The sequence below is a fragment of the Pyrgilauda ruficollis genome, unplaced genomic scaffold (assembly GCF_017590135.1).
Source record: "Pyrgilauda ruficollis isolate IOZ18807 unplaced genomic scaffold, ASM1759013v1 scaffold177, whole genome shotgun sequence".
NCBI classification, from domain to species: domain Eukaryota; kingdom Metazoa; phylum Chordata; class Aves; order Passeriformes; family Passeridae; genus Pyrgilauda; species Pyrgilauda ruficollis.
Genome location: NW_024516653.1, coordinates 614,213 through 632,385, shown reverse-complemented (window position 1 = coordinate 632,385; position 18,173 = coordinate 614,213). Strand labels below are relative to the sequence as shown.

Below are 18,173 nucleotides of genomic sequence, written 5' to 3'. Positions count from 1 at the left end.
AGTTGATGGAGAATAAAAGCTCTTAAAGCCCCTGTTCCAAAGAGGACAACTGATAATAATTGGTGATTTTTAGAAAGGGAGGGGAGGCTGTGTGTGATGGATGTGAATGCTTATTTAGCTTTTCCTGGACATCAAGGAAGTGCTGGGACACTTAATTATTTATAATACTCAACTAGCTCCATCACAGGATTATGGCAGAAGTTAGCTGTTTTATCCCAGGTATTGCTTGGTGTGCATTTATTGCTCAGAGCCTTTTGCTGATCTCCTGGTATATTTTTAGCAGGTTTGCATAAATACAGGATTTCTGTGTGATAAAAACACTGTGATTAACCCTGAAGAAAAGCTTCATTTGAGGCATTAATAAAGGAAGGCACATTTCAGCTTAAGATGATTGACTGATAGAATTTTCCTACAATTAAAAATTAACTCTTGGATGTGAGTTTTCATAGCTGTTCTGCACTTTCAGAACAAAAAATATTATTTTTGGCAAGCAAGTCTTACTTTCTGCATAATAATAGAAGCCATGGAATGAAACTGTGACATTGATTTCCCCTGCAACTGCAGCATCTTGTTTTTGAGGTTGCTATGTTTTGTTGTTACTCCTAAGGGCATGTTGTACATAGGATATCAACATTTGTTGTCTGTTTTGACAGGTTTTATTGGGAAAGTATTTGGTACACTTAGAATAAAGAAAATTCCCTTTGGTTTTGTAACCTTTCAACCCCAAACTGAGGACGAGTGTTTTGTAGCCTTGCCACAAGCAGGTGTGGAGGAGAGGCTGTCAGCAGAAGATTTAATACCTGAAAGCAGGTTAAGGGTTAAGATATAACCCATGGTTTTTTAAAAAAGCTGTCTCGTTTGGAAATGCAAGTGAAACTAAGTTTGAAATGTGGAATAACAGAGTGGATCAGTGAGGTGTCATCAGCAGTGCTGGGACGAGCTCTGGTTATTATTTATCTTTATTGATCTGGAGTTTTCCCTCAGTAAATTTGGAGATAACACTGCATTGGAGTTCTGGATAACACTGAATTGGATCTGCTGGAGGCCAGGAGGGCTCTGCAGAGGCTCTGGACAGGCTGGATCCATGGGATGAGGCCAGTGGGGTCAGGGACAACCAGGGGAAGTGCTGGGTCCTGCCCTCGGGTCACAACAACCCCTGCAGCTCCAGGCAGGGTTTAAACTGGATGTTAGGAAAAGCTCCTTCACTGAAGGGGTGGAATGGGCTGCCTAGGGAAGTGGTGGAATTACCATCCCCGTGAGTGTTCAGCAAAACCTGTGGATGTGGCACCTGGGGACGTGGTTTGTGCTCAGCGTGGTGGTGCTGGGTCCGTGGTTGCACTCAATGCATCGTCCTTTCCACCCTTAAAAATTGCCTGATTCCATGAGTTGGCACTGTAGTTTTAAAGATACTTTTGAATACCCAATAATTGGCAGTAAAGAGGCAGGGCTCAGTTCTGCTTGCAAGGAAAATGCTTCTTTAATTAACCAGTTGTGTGTTAAATGAGGCGCCATCTCATGAGAAGTAACAAGTAAAGATATTTAATTATTAACAGATCGGGTTTTTCTGTTTGTTCCAAAGGGAGAGCTTCTTTAGCTCTCTCAGTGCATGAGTCTGCCCCAGTATCTGTTCTCAAACCTCTTTCTGATGGTACCCATTGCATCAAAGGCCAGTTGCATTTATTGGCTCCGGGTCCCTTTATGCAGAGTTGTCACTTTGCCCTGTGTGACTTTGTAGTGGTGCAAAGCTGGTTTAAATAAATGAAATGTAAACGACATTTTGAGGTCTCAGTCAGGCAGAACTGTTCAGTTGAGTAACGAAAAGAAACGCCAAACAACACCAAAAACTGAAGTATCTTTAATAACTGCTTCTGTTGTGACTTCCTTCCAGCTGAACAGAAAACTGGGGTATTTCTAAATCTTTATGTAATGTGATAGGCAAGTCCTGCAGGGGAAAGACTATATAAAAAAAGTAAAACTTCCTCATTTTGCATTACACTCATCACACTGAATCAGAACAGGCTGCTTTTATCATTTGCAACTTAAAATACTGGCTCAAATACTGTTGAATGCTGTTCCTTACATGTAACTTCTTATCTGGAAAAGAAATGTAAATTACCAAGTCAGCTGCATGAGAAGAAAGCATAGAGCTGCTGAGAGAGAAGTTGAGTGGCATTTTAAAAAGATAAAAAGATGGTCACTCATCCTGCCATTAATTATGTTCTTTAATTAACTTTGTTTTTTAAGGAGAGCATAACAAAACTGTCATTGTACTGCCAGGAGCTTTGCTGGCTGTGGCTTCTGCTGTGGTTAATTTTGTCTTTTCACTTTTACTCAGACAGAAATGGGTGTTGCTGCTGTTGTAGAAAATATTCTGTAATAATCTGTTTTTAATAATCTGCTGTAATAATCCAGTTTTTTGTGGAAATTTGGGGTTGGTGTGGCATCTACAGCATCAACTCGTGGAGGAAAAATCAGCTCCCATCTGGGAGATCCTTCTGTCTGTAAATCTTTAGAGCAGGAGTGGGATTAAGGAGTAATCTCTCTCACCTCCCAGTTCTTGTGTTTTAGAAAAAGCAAGGAAGAATACAAGTATGCTTTTTTTTTGTTCCATGGGTTTAATGCAGTGGTAAGTGTCTGACTGGATGTTTTCTGCCACTTTTTTTTTTCCTCAAGAAAAACCATGGGGCACTACTGTGACTGGACCATGCTTTTAATCTCTGTCTGCTTCAATATGCCTTCTTCAGGTAAGTAAAGATGTCTTTACACTAAAAAAAAAAACAAACCAAAACCAAACAAAAAAAAACACAAAAAAAAAAAAAAAAAAAAAAACAAAAAAAAAAAACCAAAAAAAAAAAAAAAAAAAAAAACCAAAAAACAAAAACCAACAACAACAACAACAAAAAAATTTAAAAAAACCTTAAAATTGCACAGATGAGCTGGGCCAAGCCACTGTGCTGATGTCTGTGCACAGACCTTGCAGCTTCACTTGAATAAATGTTTCCCTGAATGTTTTGCCTCTTAATTCCCTATCACCCTGATTTTTGGTTTCATGAGGCAAAGCCAACAATAGCACTCACTAGGAAAAACAAGTCTTTCAAAGAATTCGAGAGCAGTAATAAAGTTCTGAATAAACCTTACTTAAAGTATGTGTTGTAGGCATTAAAACACTGACAGCATCCTGACCCAGCTAGATTTCCTTTATTTCTTTGCCCCTGGCCAGCAGATTTTTTTTTTTTAAATCTGGAATTCAACTTAAGTGCATGTTCAGTCTTCATTACAAATATTTACCACTGGGAAGAGGTATAAAAATAAAATAAAGCTCTACAGGTTTCAGGCTGTCACAGAGATTGTGATATCCTTATCTTCAGATCCTTGTTTAGTTTTCCCTGGAAGAGAAGCAGTTATTCACAGCCAAACACGAGCGACCCCAGCCTTGTCAGGCTGATCTGCAGGTTCATGACTTCCCTACCCACCTTGGCTCGTTGTCTAAGTGCCTTTCTGTTGGAATGAGGCTGTTATTGCTTTATATCCCCGTGATTCTCCTATCCCCATGACTGACAGTCACAAAGAACATCGTTAAATAACATGCTCACAGCTAGACTGGTCCACAGACAGAATAAAGAAATTTAACAGATCTGGCTTTGTGTACTAAGCTTTTTTCACCCCCACAGAGCTCACACAAAACATCAAATAACTTCTTGTCTGGTGGTAAATACCCATAATACCTTGAACTTTATGAATAACAAATTATTAGCCTTCCTGCTACATCTTCCTTTTGATTTCCAGTTCCTGCAGTTTTTGGAAAACAAAGCACATGATGGCACTGCCATCCATGCACAATTCTAAGAAATGCATCTGTTCAGAGGGGCTCTGTATCGATTTCTAATTCCAACAGCATTTGGTAATGAGATTTTGTGTAGTTATTTAAAATAAGTGTGTCTCTTCTGGGAGTGAAGAATTGCTGAATGAATTAGGCATAAAACCAAAGGGAAGCAGATAAAGTCACCCAGGAATAAGGTCTGATTTTACACTCCAAATTCAATTTGGTCACCATAGAAGACTGTGTATTAAATATTTTTAATTTTTTTTTTTTTTTTTTTTGGTCTCAGTGCTACCATGAGAGGTCAGGGTTTGCACACACTCTGCCAAATCCTACCTGTCAAGCTGGAGTTTCTGCTGCTTTAAAATAATGCTGTTCTTCATGCAAGATGAGTCCCTGCTTCCTAAAACTTATCTGATGATCTCATTCATTATGTATGCAGAGCTTTCCCTATACAAAAGTAAGCTGCAGAGTTAAATTCAGCCTGGTATAAATGCAGGATATGTTGGCTAAGTTTGAATTCACACCAGCAGAATGTGCATTTCACTGAAGAATATAGTGCTTCTTTATGGAAAAGTACAATATCTTTTTTTTTTTTCCTGAGTGCTATGTGCTGTAATACTTTTGACAGGAAGATTATTGCAATTTGTGTAATTTTTCTCTTGCGCATGCTAGAGTCATAACTGAAGAATCTTCCTGTCAGACCTTCCCTGCCAAATAGGAAATGGGTAATACAATTTTCCAATCACTTTGTAGCATTTAAATAATGTGCCAATTTGTAGAGCTCATTATACACAGATTTTAATAATCAAAACATTGGTATAATGGACCTGCAGATAAAATCAAATGAGGAAATGCCATTGCTGTGCTTTAGGAAGCAGAAATAAATATTGGTTACTGTCCAGCTGCCTAAAGAAACAGCACTGTAGGAACAAGAAATCATAGAAACAAAGCACTTTTAAAACCTGTTTTGCATTGTTAATTACCATAGTTTAATACTTTAAACAATAAAAAAAAGTTTGCATCACTCGATGACGCAACAATTAACCTATTTGCAGAATCCATAGGGTCCCTGCTCACTAAACACGTTTGGCAGCTTAGCAGATGCCACAGATGACTGCAGCATCCACCACTTGAACTCTGACTGTGACTTATCCCTCTGCAGTCAGTCTGTAAATCCAAATTGCACATTCCTGGGTGCTGGACGCTGCCCGACCCCGACAGGTCTGAGGTGGAAAAAAAAAACAAACCAAAACCACCTTCAGTGTGCAGCTGCACCCCAAATCACACGATTGTCTCCTTGGAGCTCCTTTTGAGGGGCTGCAGGCCCAGCAGGGACTGCTGGGTGCAGGGGACGTTGGCAGATTTCGGGATGAGGAGCATCACCCGCTGATTGTTCCGACGCCACTCGTGGTACAGCCGGCAGTGGTACCTGAAGGACACCTGGGGACAGAAGGGACAGAGCTGCCTTCACTCACTGCCACCCTGCAAGGGCTCAGCTGGGGCTCCAGATGCCTCCCAGTGTGACAAAAATGGGGGAGAACTGGTGAAAAGAGAGACCCACTATGGTTGTGTTCGAGGGTCCCAGGACAAGGGAAGAGAGGAGAATCTTGACTCCATGTTTCAGAAGACTGATTTATTATGTTATGATATTATATCAAAATGCTACACTAAAACTATACTAAAAAGAACAGAGAGAAAGGATCCATCAGAAGGCTAGAAAGGACAGGAATGGAATGATAACAAAAGCTCATGACTCTCAGACTCTGACACATCTTTGATTTGTTATTAAGTAGAAACAACTCACGTGGACCAAAGGTGCCCCTGTTGGTAAACAATGTCCAGCCCACGTTCCACAGCCATCAGACAGTTAATTGTTTACATTTCTTTTCTGAGGCTTCTCAGCTAGAATAGGAGAAAAATCCTAGCAAAAAGGATTTTTCAGAAAATATCATGGAGACAACCCACCATGCCCTGAGGTGCCGCAGCAGAGGAGAAAAGCAGCCTGTGACTACTTTACCTCCCATTCCCCTTTTTTCACAGCCTGAAAAATCAGACATCCTGCCTCTGCCTTTCTCAAGAGCTGCTGGCACACATGGAATGAGAATTTGGGATATCCTCTCTTGTTTCAGGTTGCCAAATTGACAAAGAGTGTAATTGTTTGCAGGCAGATGAAGACAGGTGTGTTCTACCTTGTAATATTTTACTGCTGAATGCATCAAAGTTGGGCTTGCACAGAGTCAATGAGATGACAAAGTGTGTGTCTCAACTGAGATTGTGTCTGGAAATTATTTTTTGTTGTTGTCAGGTAATTCCAACCTTTTTGTGGAAGAGAAATGTGTGATGGCTGTGGAGATGCAAGGTAGCCCGGCCTCAGGTTTTTAAAAAATAGTTCACAACTTGTTTTAGTGGCAGACAAGCGTTGTGAGAGTTGCAGCTGTGTAAGAGGATGTGTATATGCAGTTTAAAAAAACAAAAAAAAAAAAACAAAGAAACAAAAACTAACAAAAAACTGTAAATTTTGAGAGAAATCTGCCAAGTGATGATGGTTTTCTTCTTGAGCTGCAGGCAGGAGTTGACCCATGCACCATATCCTTGCTTACTGCAAAAATAACTAAAGAACTAAAGAAATTTACCTTTCAATAATGTCCTAAAATGGCTAAAAATCCTTTTTCTTTTTTTTTTTTTTTTTTTAATTAGATCTTTTTGCAGCTGTCTTGAGAGAAACCTATAAGGCTTTGGTTTACTAAGCAGTTTTTGGCAAAGACAGCTCTTCCGATTGATTCCCCCAACTTTCAGCCTCCTCTCTTCCCCCTGAAGGAAAGCATCCTGCACCTTCTGTTTCTGTGGAGCAGGGTGTATGAAGGAATGTGAGAAATCTCTTCTCAAAAGACACTGCAGGAGCAGCAGAAGTCACTTGGAGTAGTGAGGAGGGTGAAAACTCCCCAACATCTGCAAAGGGGGATGCCCTGTAAAATGCAGTGGCAGCTTCAGGAGAGTGAGCTGGAGTTCAGGTTGGGTTTTCAAGCAGCACAAGATGAGGTTTTTGAGCAATATCTGCATTGTTAAACTAGGTATGTGTATTATACAAGAGAGAGCAAAGTGTGGCCCTGAAGTCTTAGTTTAAGCAACAATCCCCTTTTTGTGTCTGGAGCTTTCTTCTTGAGAGGACCAGGTGCCTTTTTTGGTGTGTGTGTGTGTGTGTGTGTGTGTGTGTGTGTTAAAAATACAGAGTAAAAGCAACAGTGTTTTATGGAGAAATTGTCTGTTTTAGAGGGAGGGATAAAACAGCTTCTGGGATGCCAAAAATAGCATCCCTGCTGTTCACTGCTCACTGGGACAACTGTGGTGTGTAAATAATCTGTATGCCAGCTTTTGCCTCCGGAGAAGGAAGGCTGATTTACTGGAAGTAAAACAAAGTTGTAGCTCTCTTCGTTTCCCCAGGGCCTAAAGGAATATTGTATCATCCTGCGTGTCATTTACCCCTCAGCACTGAACCTATTCCCTGCACAGCCACGGCTGTGCCACAGGATTCTCCCACTCCTGAAAGTGACAAGGCACATGCTGCTGAAGAATTCTGTGGAATTAACACTTCTGTGTGTGGGGGACCATTCCTTCCTGCACTACAAGGGGAGCCTGGAGCCCTCCCCGAGGCCAACCCAGGCTGGGGCTTTCCTACATCACCGAAAGGAAGGTTATTTTGCCTCCCAGCCTCAATCATTTGATGATTCACTCCCCTAAAAGCCTTCCTGCCTTGCCCTTCTCAAGAGAGCACAGTGCTCCCCTGGCCCATCCATCTCCTACTGCCCCAAATAACAATTTAAAATGGAATTACCATTATCAAGCTGTCCACAACTGAGAGAGCATCAGAAATACTGAATTTTGATTAAATCAAGCAAGGTATGCATTTACATCAGGCTCAGTACCACTAGCATGTTCTCCAAGAGAAAATAGCACATTTCTCCATGTGCTTTAGGAGGGGTAAAATTTACAAAGTGAACATAAGGGATTTTTGCCTCTTAACTCTGCAAATGCAACACCCAGGGATAGGGACCAAAGCTGGGATGCTGCAGCAGTCTTAATAAGCAAGATTGTGTCATACCTAATGAAATCTACCTGAAAAAAGGCCTTTTACCACTTCTAACAATTTGGTGGCTCTGAATTAAGTGTGCTAGGTAAATTGTTCGGCATTTTTGTACCTAAGACAGCCGTACACAAAGGAAATTTGAACAATATTTGCTTGCGTACCTGCCAGGCACATCTACACCCAGCACTGCAGGAAAAACAAGTGGAGTACATGGCCTGTCTCAGGAGAGTGCTGCTGCCTCACAGAAAAGCAGAAAACAACAAAAAAGATGAACTGCACGAGGCTGAGGCAAAACACTGAGCTTTCCCTCCTGTGGAGCACTGCCTGCACTCCTCCGTGGGTGAGACAGGGTTCACAAATGTGCAAATGAGATTTCCCTTTCACAGCTTTCTGGGAGGTACTTGTGAGGAAGTGTGGGGTTTTTGTCTTCCCCTCACACCCCCTTTTCCTCAGGGCTCAGCACAGGGGGGTTTCTTGCTCCACCAATGCAGCTTTTTAAAAGTGCCACCTCCTCAGCAGCTTACACAGGCCCAAATGTGCTGGAAGGGGTCTGGGTGTTGGGAAGGATGAAAGTTTGACAAGAAAGTCTCACAGATAAGGATGCTTGGCAGAGAGATTTTTGAATGTAGAATCTGAAGAAGGAATAGAGATGGAAGCAAGTTTTGATATAGAAGAAAATAATTGCTGAGCCAGTCTTAGTGGATAGCCAAGGAGACAAAGAGCATGTTAGTTAGAAGGGGCTTTTATGACTTAGAGCAAAGGATAAACCCACCTCAAACAAGAAGATGTTTTCCCCAAGCAGGAAAATAGCACAGGCAAACAAGTCAGCAAATGTTGCAAGTAGAAAAAGGGTCTCAGAATTTTCCACTGCATGAAAACTGAAAAACAACTTCTAGCTTAAACTGTAATGTACTAACTTTTACTGATTGGAGAATAGTAACATGAATATGGTAATTATAGTAGTTATGATAGGCTATAGATAAAAGTCAAGGTATAGATTGGTTCTACTGTATTAAGATGCTCGGCAAAGAAGAGCATCTTAACACAGCATTAAGATTTGTATTGTACAGTATTTGTACAGTATTTGGAGTCCCAAAATTAAAGGGTCTCCAGGGCTGCCTGCAGCTGCAGCTGACAGCTGTAGGCACAGGCTCTGTCACCCACGACCCTGGGCTGCTGTAACCTCTTGGATGTAATAACCTGCATTTGGAAGAGCTGCCTGGAGTCCCACATCTCTCATTTAGGCTCTTACATCTGGGCTAGAGTATGGCCATAGCCAGAGAGGGGCAGAGCTGTGTGCTGGCCATGTGGCCATGCCAGGGCAGGTTGGGCTTTTCCTGCCCCAGCAGCACAGCCTGGACCATCTGAGCATCCACCCCACCCTTCCCACTCCTCAAAAAGAGGTGTGAAGTGTCAAAAACAGCATTAACCTGGGCTTCTCACTGAGCTGCTACACCATGGCCTGATAAACACCCATTTTGGCAGCTGTCCCCTGTGTTCCTCCCATTTCTGCCGGGCCAGCTGCCTGTCAGCGCACTGGGGCCAGTAAATTATCTCTGCTCAACACCCTGACACAGAGCAAGTGGCTCTCAGCATGGACTGGCATGAGACTGACTCGTGCTGGGGTGCAGGATGCAATTTAACCCGCACTGGAAAAGCAGCTCTGTCTTTACAGACCTGGGCACGTGTGTGTTCTGACTTCCCCCACGCCCAACACTTCTGAATTGTAAAATTGGCAAGATGTTGCATTACAATGAAATCTGAATCCTCTGTGGCAGCCGAGTTGTTCACCTGAATAGTTTTTGTGTGTGTGTGCTGTGCCTTCACCCTTTGCACATTACATTTGGTGAAACTCCCTCCTGTAGCATGGATTCTCTGGAGTTTTTTGTTATGGTTGAAATTAAATGTATGAGACAGTATTTTTTGTTTGGAGTCAGATATTAGTTTTATCTCTACCGCAGTCCCACAAACTGTGAGTTCTATAGTACTTCCCTCTAACAAACTAAAAATGGAGCTGTATCTCTCTCTTTGCAAGGTTTTTTTAAGGACCAACTGTCTAATTAAGAAATGACATTCAAATTATTTTTACTTTTAACTTAATAACTAGTTGTGGCCCACACGTGGACTTTTTTATTGATTACACAATACTACCTAAACTCATGAAGAAGAAAGTGAAGAAGAAGGTGAAGAAGAAGGGCTAGTCTCCACCCTAAAATCTCTATCTGGTTTTATATATATCACTATATTCTAAAGCCTTAAACTCTAATTCCCACCATGTGATATTACATACTTCTATTGAAACGACACACTCATAATCTTAGTTCTGTCATTCAATTTTGGAAGCCTTGGGGTTTGAGAACCCTTACCCCAAAGCAAACTGTCTTTCTGGTGTCCCGGGGAGCTTGAATGGTGTGGAACCAAGAGGTTTCTTGCAGGTGCAGTTTGGGCTCACCAGCACAGGAGGCAAACAGAAGCAAAACTCCGTGCAATGATCCAGAGCGCTCCGTGCCATCAATTTTCCCGTTCGCTCTTTCCCTTTCCCCCTGTGATTTAAAAAAAAGCCCTGACACTTACCAGGGTCCAAAAGAGGTAAATAGTGAAGAGTGCCACAGTGAGTGCAATGAGGCCAACAGCTTCCAGCCTACTGCTAAAGTGCAGGTGGTCCACGGCTCCTCGCAGGCACAGCCAGCCGGAGACGGTCGCCAGCGGGGTGATGAACAAGAAGCACACCATGTCCCCAAAGAGAGTCCTCTTCTCATGCTGGGGGCCCGGGTTCCTCAGCCACTGCAGGCACAACACAGCCAAGGCAGGAGTCAGCACAGGGAGGAGGTTTTGCCCTCAGCTTAAAGCACAAACCCACCCCTTCGAGGACTGGACGCGCAGGACACGGCTTTTGGTGTCCCCCTGGGATGCCTCTCATGGATCTGTAGATTTTTCATGTATAGCTCTATACATTATTATTATCATCATCATCATCATCATTATTTACACTTACATTTACATTTAATGTATAGCTCTGTAGTTCCTAGCGCTTTTCTATAGCTCCTCCAGAACCCTACGCTAATATTTACACTAAAAACTTTGAAAGCAAATCAAGTCGCATCAAATGTGATGCCTTGCCCTCCTGAAACACCCTTGGAACCCCAAGAATCAGAGTTCCTGCGTTCTGTGAAAGTGGGTTTTTATGTTAATTTTAAATACATGGGAAGAAATCAGTCTGAAATTTTTTAAATGTATCTCCCTGTCACCCCGTGTAAAAGAATCAAACCTTTTGGTACAATTACACTTCTGGCAGTCTTTCCAAATACAGTAATGTGGCTGCCATCAGGAATGTTTTCAATTTATAATGATCAAGCCTGAGCCTTTCAGTGGCAGGAGTTTTTAGCTAAAATATTATTTTCAGGATAGGTATGTATGTGACAATTGTATTAATCATGATACCTTTCAATTTGTGCGTAGATTAATTAATAAGGCCATTAAAGGAGTGGTTTTGGTTGAAAAGAAAGGGGGAAATGTTGGGGACACAAGACGAATGATGAGCTTTGGACCTGGTTAACATAAGAGATTTGATAACATCATGCCTTGGCTAAAGCAAATGGAACTTTGAGGATTGCAAGAAGATTCAATCAGACGGGTTTACCAGAAAAAGAAAATTACACCAGACCTCTGCAAGCAAGAGAGATGTTTAAAATGCATAAGTTTGTTTATGTGATCCCTAACCCAATCATTGTAGTACACATTACTAGTCTCCCTGAAATAGAATATAAGTGTTTGGATTCTGATCACTGAATCAGTCTTCCCCGTCTCTCTTCATCCCCGACACTTTTCCTGCCCTCTCTCACATTTCAGAATAAGAAGCCAACCCTTTCTAACAGGCTCTTGGAATTCTGTTTAACCACACTCTCAATAAGAGAATATCTAACCAGGATCCTTGTTTTTCACCACAAAATATAGAGTAAACAACCCCCTGGACCAACTCCAAGGGATGGACCCCGGGGCAACAAGTCTCTTATTGCATATACCTGCTAAATATACTAATTAATTAACCTTATTAAAATTGTAGAAATCCTGTATTACTCACTTGCATACCTACACTTTGTGCACCTGAAAGCTTTCATTAAAGAACTGCTTTTTATCTTACCACTGTTAGTATTTTTTTCTTTTGTTTTTAGGCAGCACTAGAGACCTGAATTTCTCCCACTTTCTTCCTGCTGGTGTCCACCTTTATCTGTACCCACCATATAATTTATTCAGCTGTGGTAAAGGCTGCCTTGAAAAGTGTTTTATGTAGTGCTTCCCCTAGCATTTGCCCACTGGCTCCTTTGAAAAACTCCCTTCTTAATGTGTAAAAGTGCAGAAAATATTTTAACATTTTCCATGCTATTTTAGGAATTTTTTTGGGTTTTTTTTTTTACATTCTGCTCATAACATTCGCAAAGCCACTTTCAACTTGTTTTCAGATACCCCCACATTTAAGCAGAGTTCAATGCACACAAGGTTATTTTTATTAAAAGGGTATTAATCTTGAGAAACAGAGTGCCTGAAAGTCAGCTGCTGAAGCAAAGGTTAGGGTTAAACAGCTATCAAGCCCACACACCCACATTTCTATAAACAGGATTTGAGATAGCAGAGGTGAAAGAAGTTCCTACAACAGTACATTGAGGTCTTTGGATTAAAAAAATAAAATAAAATAAACCAAGCCAAACCTCACCGCACAAGTCAATATTTGAACAGGAAAACTACCCAGCCCTGTACCTTTTGCCAATGTGAGCTGCAGGGTTTGGTCAAACCTGTTCTGCAGCATCCTTTTGTGGGTTTTTGGGGCCAGCAGAACCAGATGAGGCTCATGCATCCCTAAACACTTCGGTCCTCTTATTTCTGTAAGTGTGTTACACATTGGCAGTAGAAGTCCTGTCTCATGTACAACTCAGGAATTTAGAACAAAAAAAAAAATACATTTGTAAACCTTTTTTCTTTTTTCTTTTTCTTTTTTTTTTTTTTCAGGATGTATGTTTTTAACTTGCTTGAATACTTCTGAAACACCAAGGAAGTGCAAAGCAATTTAAACCAGCTACACATTACTGTGAGCAAGAAGTTGTAAGGGAAGATGCCAATTAAAGAGGGAAGCTCAAAACTGGTTTTTTCCTCTCCTTAACCATGAAAGACAGTAGCCAGCTGTGGTCAGTTTACCCCAAGAAGCAGCTAAGCCCCAACACAGCCATTTCCTCACCCCTCCACCCCATCAGTATGAGGGGGAGAACAGAAATGGGCTGCAAGCAGAGTTTTCTTCAGCAGAGCTTGTGCAAAACAAGGGGACATGCATTTACATTTTAGCATCTTTTTATTTTGCTGTAGCTTTAAAGAGAATGCTAAAAAGTGAGCAAAAGTCTCACACTACTTTCCTTGGAGCTTTCTATCCATTTACTTAAAAACATTCCCGAGGGTTTGTGCACAACAGCTCCAGGTTGTACCTGGATGCTTCTGAAAAGCAACCTTCCCCTTTTTTTCCATTTCCAGGAGTCCCTGAATGTGAAACCACCAAAAAAACGAGAGGAGCTGAAAGCACCTGATAGCAGAGATTGCGCTTGTAAAGGTTTTAAAGGAAAGAAAAAAAAAAAAAAAAAAAAAAAAAAAAAAAAAAAAAAAAAGAGGTTTTGTGAAAAAGCACTTGTTTGAAAGGTGACCTGGAAGAGAAACGCCGGGCATTTGTACACTTCTCCTTGACCTCAACAGGAATTGCAGGTGTCCACCACTTTCCCAGGACAGACTTAAAAATTTTGGCACCCGTGCCACCCAGGTAGTGCAAGAAATAGTTCCCAGTTCAGAGCAAGGAGGAAAGAACATCAGGAATGCAGGGGAGGGAGCACACACGTCAAGGCACGTGCTGCTATCCCTGTGACTGTCCCTACACACACCTGAATTAAGGCAGCATTTTTCACTGTGCCATCAAACCTGACTGAAAGTTTGAGCAGATTAAAGTGCTGTGGAGCTGGTGGCTGCCTGCTCCTGATGCCCTGTGGCACACCAACAAAGAGTCAAACCCAAGCAATTCAAATATTGGATGAGGCTGTGACAGGCAAGAGTAGTATTAAATAATAAATAAAGCCATCACAATTCTACAGTCTAACCTCAAAAAGCTGGAAGGATTTCATTATAGCTCTGAAGTATAAGTCAAAAGCAAAGATTAAGCAATTTCAGTGGTTGTACAGATTTCAGTCACAGCACTTATTTTTCTCCTGAAGCAGTGCACACCTGCTTCCAAATCTGCTTTTTTTCCTAGGTTTCAGCCATTTGTTTTGGGAGTGGAATGGACACTGTCAAGTTACTTTATGGCTAAAAAGCTAAGTCAGCAGATCCTTTTGTGCAACTCATACCCACACAGGGACCCTAACAAAGCCCTGAGCTGATTAATTACTGTGGCAGTATGGTATGGACTACCCTGCTGGCCAAGAGCGAGATGTAAGGCCAGATGAAGCTGTCAGATCTGCACTGTGGCACCCTGAAATCTGTCCTGTTAAAATCTGTCAGTGTGCCCAATTATTTCTGCAATAAATCCAGACTCTCAGAGTGGTAATTTCCATTTAGGAGAGCAGGGGAAGGAAGAAAACAAGGAGGTATAAAAAGGGTCAAACATAAAAAATGTTTGATGTAAAATGCTGGCCTGCCTGGCTATTTGTGAAGTGAAATCTTAAAGTTATCAGTGTTCCCTGTGCCTGATCCACAGGCAACTGGAGCTGAAGTAACAAGACAAGAAATAACTTCAGCAATGGCAGCAAAAACTATATTTCAAGAATTTTAAGCACAGCGCCTGATGCAAAATCCACTCTTGGCTCGTGACTGAGACAAGCCAAGAAACCCTTTGAGACTCCAGCACCTCAGACATGGGGGGTTAACATTTATCTCAACAAAGTCACTCTCTAATCTTGAGGAAAGCCAGAAGGGAGAAGTGAAAGGGGCCATCAGTGAAGTAAAAGTGCTACTTAAGCTGAGGGACAAGGCTGGGTTAAGAACAGATGGATAACTGTTGTCCCCAAATAAATTTAGGATAAGAATCAGAAAAAAAAATCCCCATCCTTCAGAAGACCCATCTCTGGAGGAGCCTCCCAAGAACAGCAGCTTAGGCTAAAACCCTTAAAAGCTGAGAGTTCTGAGAAGGAACTTGCTTACAAACTGAAAGAGATTTTTGATTTACTGCATTCAAAGTGACAAAACACTGTGAACTTCTCCACCCCACACAGAGAAAGATTTGCTGCAGTCACTTCAACAAGCAGAGTTGAAATTGGAGGAGGAAATCAATGGAGCAAGCAGCAGCCAAGGACCAGAACCCCTGGCGAGGCTCAGACTCCCTGAATTTATCTATCCTAACCCAAAACGAGCTGCCAGCAGAGCGCTGCTGTAAAACACCTCCACAGATTCTGGGCTGCCCCACCACTGCCAAAGGCCAAGTCCTGGAAGTACTCATCTCTGCAGGTCTAACTTCAATTAGATGACTCACAAAGGCAAAAGCAAAGTGTGTGCACAGTGTTTTTCCTGATCAGCTCCTAAGGCTGCCATCTGTTTCTGCTGGAGAGCCCCGTCTGGTTCACTTCATTTTCCTTGGAGAAGTGATTTTAAACATTGCTGGAGCCACACCACCGATCTGGGAGTAGAGGAAGGAATTATCTCCCCTAAATGCATTGTCCTTTGAGCAAAAAATAGCTCATTGCACATCAGAACTTATCGGTTCATTTTGTCATTTTCACGCTGATGGCTCAGCAGTGAGTCCTGGTGGAAGCAGGCTGTACACAAGCTGAAGTGATGGAAATTACTGTGTTTTCTGTTTTCTGCTACCAATGGGAGCATTTTGCCTTGGGCTTTAAGTACAGAAAGGCTGATATTCCCTCTTTTTTTTTTTTTTTTTTTTTTTTTTTTTTAAAAAATAGCTTTCTGGAATGAAGAACTTTTTTAAAATCAGGAGGACCATTTGTTGCTCCTCCTCCTCCTCCCATTTATTGTCCATCTCCAAATACTGCATCTGAGCATTTTTTTTTCTGATGATATTTTTACTTGAAATATCCATTTTAACATTTTTCAGTGCAATGTTTTGAAACTTGGCTTAACTACATGTAACTAAAAAATAAAATCTCCCAGGCTAGAATGGTATATATGCTTGTTTTCAGTGTCATGAAAGATTTTGGGTGACTTGAAACTTTCCTAGGTTAAGGTTTTGCCAAGGAAAATGAACATTTGACAGTTACTTTTTGGCAGAAAAAAAATTTATGCTCCAGTTTTTGGGTCTCCTCCTTATATCAACCATTCTGTTACTGACACAGTGATATTGCCTTTAGTGGGTGCCTTTAGAATGGCCATGGTGACAGCTCACAGAAATGTTTCTTTGGTCTCAAAGAGTGTTTTTGAGAGTTGCAATCAAAATTATTTGAACTCTGTAATGTTATTGTACCAATATTGTGGCTTCTTTCTAAATGAGTCTGCTCTTATTTAGTCTGTTTTAACTCAAATTGCAGGAAATATTTTAAATGTGGATTTCTCAATGAGCCAAGGCTTCTTTTTGAAATAGCGAATAAATTTTGCATTATTCTGCGTGTTTCTGAAAGGAGAAAGATTACATTTTCCATTGTAAGGATGGTGTAGAATAAAAATTTATTTTTTGTTTTGTTTTGTTTTCTAGAAAGAGTAAATTACAGCACAGATAGCTACCACCCAGGGTTGCTTCCTCAGTGTGAGGAGGCCACCACAGGTTGTTGCTGCCACACCACAACTCAATTTTCAATTTAGACCTTGGGTCATTTGCCAACTGAAAAACAGGAGCAAGAAAAAAAACCAGGAGCAATAAATTGGGCAGGGAAGGCAAGAGACCAGCATGGGTCAGAGGGAACCTGCTGGCCAAAGGAAAGGGGAAGAAGCAAATAAATGCACAGGCAGTGAAAGCAAGGACAGGTGACCTGGGAAGAGTCCAGAGATTAAATTCTCTAAGAGGATGTGGAGGGTTGGGCTCAGGAGGGCCAAGGTGAAGATGGAACTGAACCTGGGAAGGGGGAAAGAGCAACAGAACATTCTAGAGCTTCATGAACCACAAAAGGAAGGTCACAGGAGGTGTTTTCCCCATCCAAACAGCCCTGGCAGACAGGTGACAGGGGATGGGGAGAAGCCTGAGGTACCCAACAGCTTTTCTGTCTCCAGTGGGAACCTCTGCTCCCAGCCCTCCAGGAGGATGGAGAGCAGGAGCAAACCCAACTGGGAGCAAAGATCCTGCTCAGGGCCAGCTGAGGAACCTGGAAATGCTCAGCTCTGTGGGACCTGATGGGATGGAGCCCAGGGTTCTTGTATTTGTGGGGGTTCCCAGACGAAGAAAGGAATGACGAATCTGACTCCATGGTCTTAGAAGGCTAATTTACTATTCTATTCTGTTCTATTCTATTCTATTCTATTCTATTCTATTCTATTCTATTCTATTCTATTCTATTCTATTCTATTCTATTCTATTCTATTCTATTCTATTCTATTCTATTCTATTCTATTCTATTCTATTCTATTCTATTCTATTCTAGAAAGGATACAGACAGAAGGCCAAAAGATACTAATGAAAAACTCCTGACTCTCTCTTCAGAGTCCAACACAGCTTGGCCATAATTGGCCAATAAGTAAAATTAATTCACATGAAACCAATGAAACAATCACCTGTTGGTGAACAATGTCCAAACCACATCCCAAAGCAGCAAAACACTGCAGAAGAAAATGAGATAATATTGTTTTCCTTTTTCTCTGAGGCTTCTCGGCTTCCCAGGAGAAAAATCCTGGCAAAGGGATTTTTCCAGAAAATATGACAGTGACACAGGCTCCCCAGGGAATTGGCTGGGGGAGTTGTCCATGACACTGGAAATGTGCTGGCAGTCAGGTGAGATCCCAGGTGGCTGAAAAAAGGGAAATATTGCACCTGCCTTGAAAAAGGTGGAAAGGAAGAGCCTGGGAACCCCGAGCTGAATTCCCCTCTGTGCCTGGGGAGGGGAGGGGACAGAGCCTCTGGAAGCTTGTGGAGCTCAGGGAGGCTCCATATTCATCATCTGGGAAATCAGGTGGCAGGGATTTACTGACCGTTCTGTGTGAGGCTGGGCACAGCTCGGGCCATTTGAGGAGCTTTGGTGCCAACCTCTGCAAACAGACTGGAAGGAAATGCTCTCCAAAGAAGGCAGCAGAGATCAGTGGATGTGCCTCAAAGAAAATTCCACTCTTGGTGTTGTGTTCAGGAGAGCTGGTTGCAGGTCAAAG

At 41.9% G+C, this 18,173-nt stretch overlaps 1 protein-coding gene across 1 annotated transcript in view; it reads right to left on the bottom strand.

The window, feature by feature from the left end:
- Positions 1-4,503: 4,503 nt before the first annotated feature.
- MARCHF3 (membrane associated ring-CH-type finger 3) overlaps positions 4,504-18,173 on the bottom strand; it is a 31,893-nt gene continuing 18,223 nt past the window's right edge. The window contains exons 4-5 of the mRNA XM_041464270.1: positions 10,482-10,691; positions 4,504-5,263 (exon numbers count right to left, since the gene is read on the bottom strand). Coding sequence (XP_041320204.1) covers positions 5,105-5,263; positions 10,482-10,691 — 369 coding nt within the window. The 3' untranslated portion in view covers positions 4,504-5,104. The remainder of the gene's footprint in view (positions 5,264-10,481; positions 10,692-18,173) is intronic.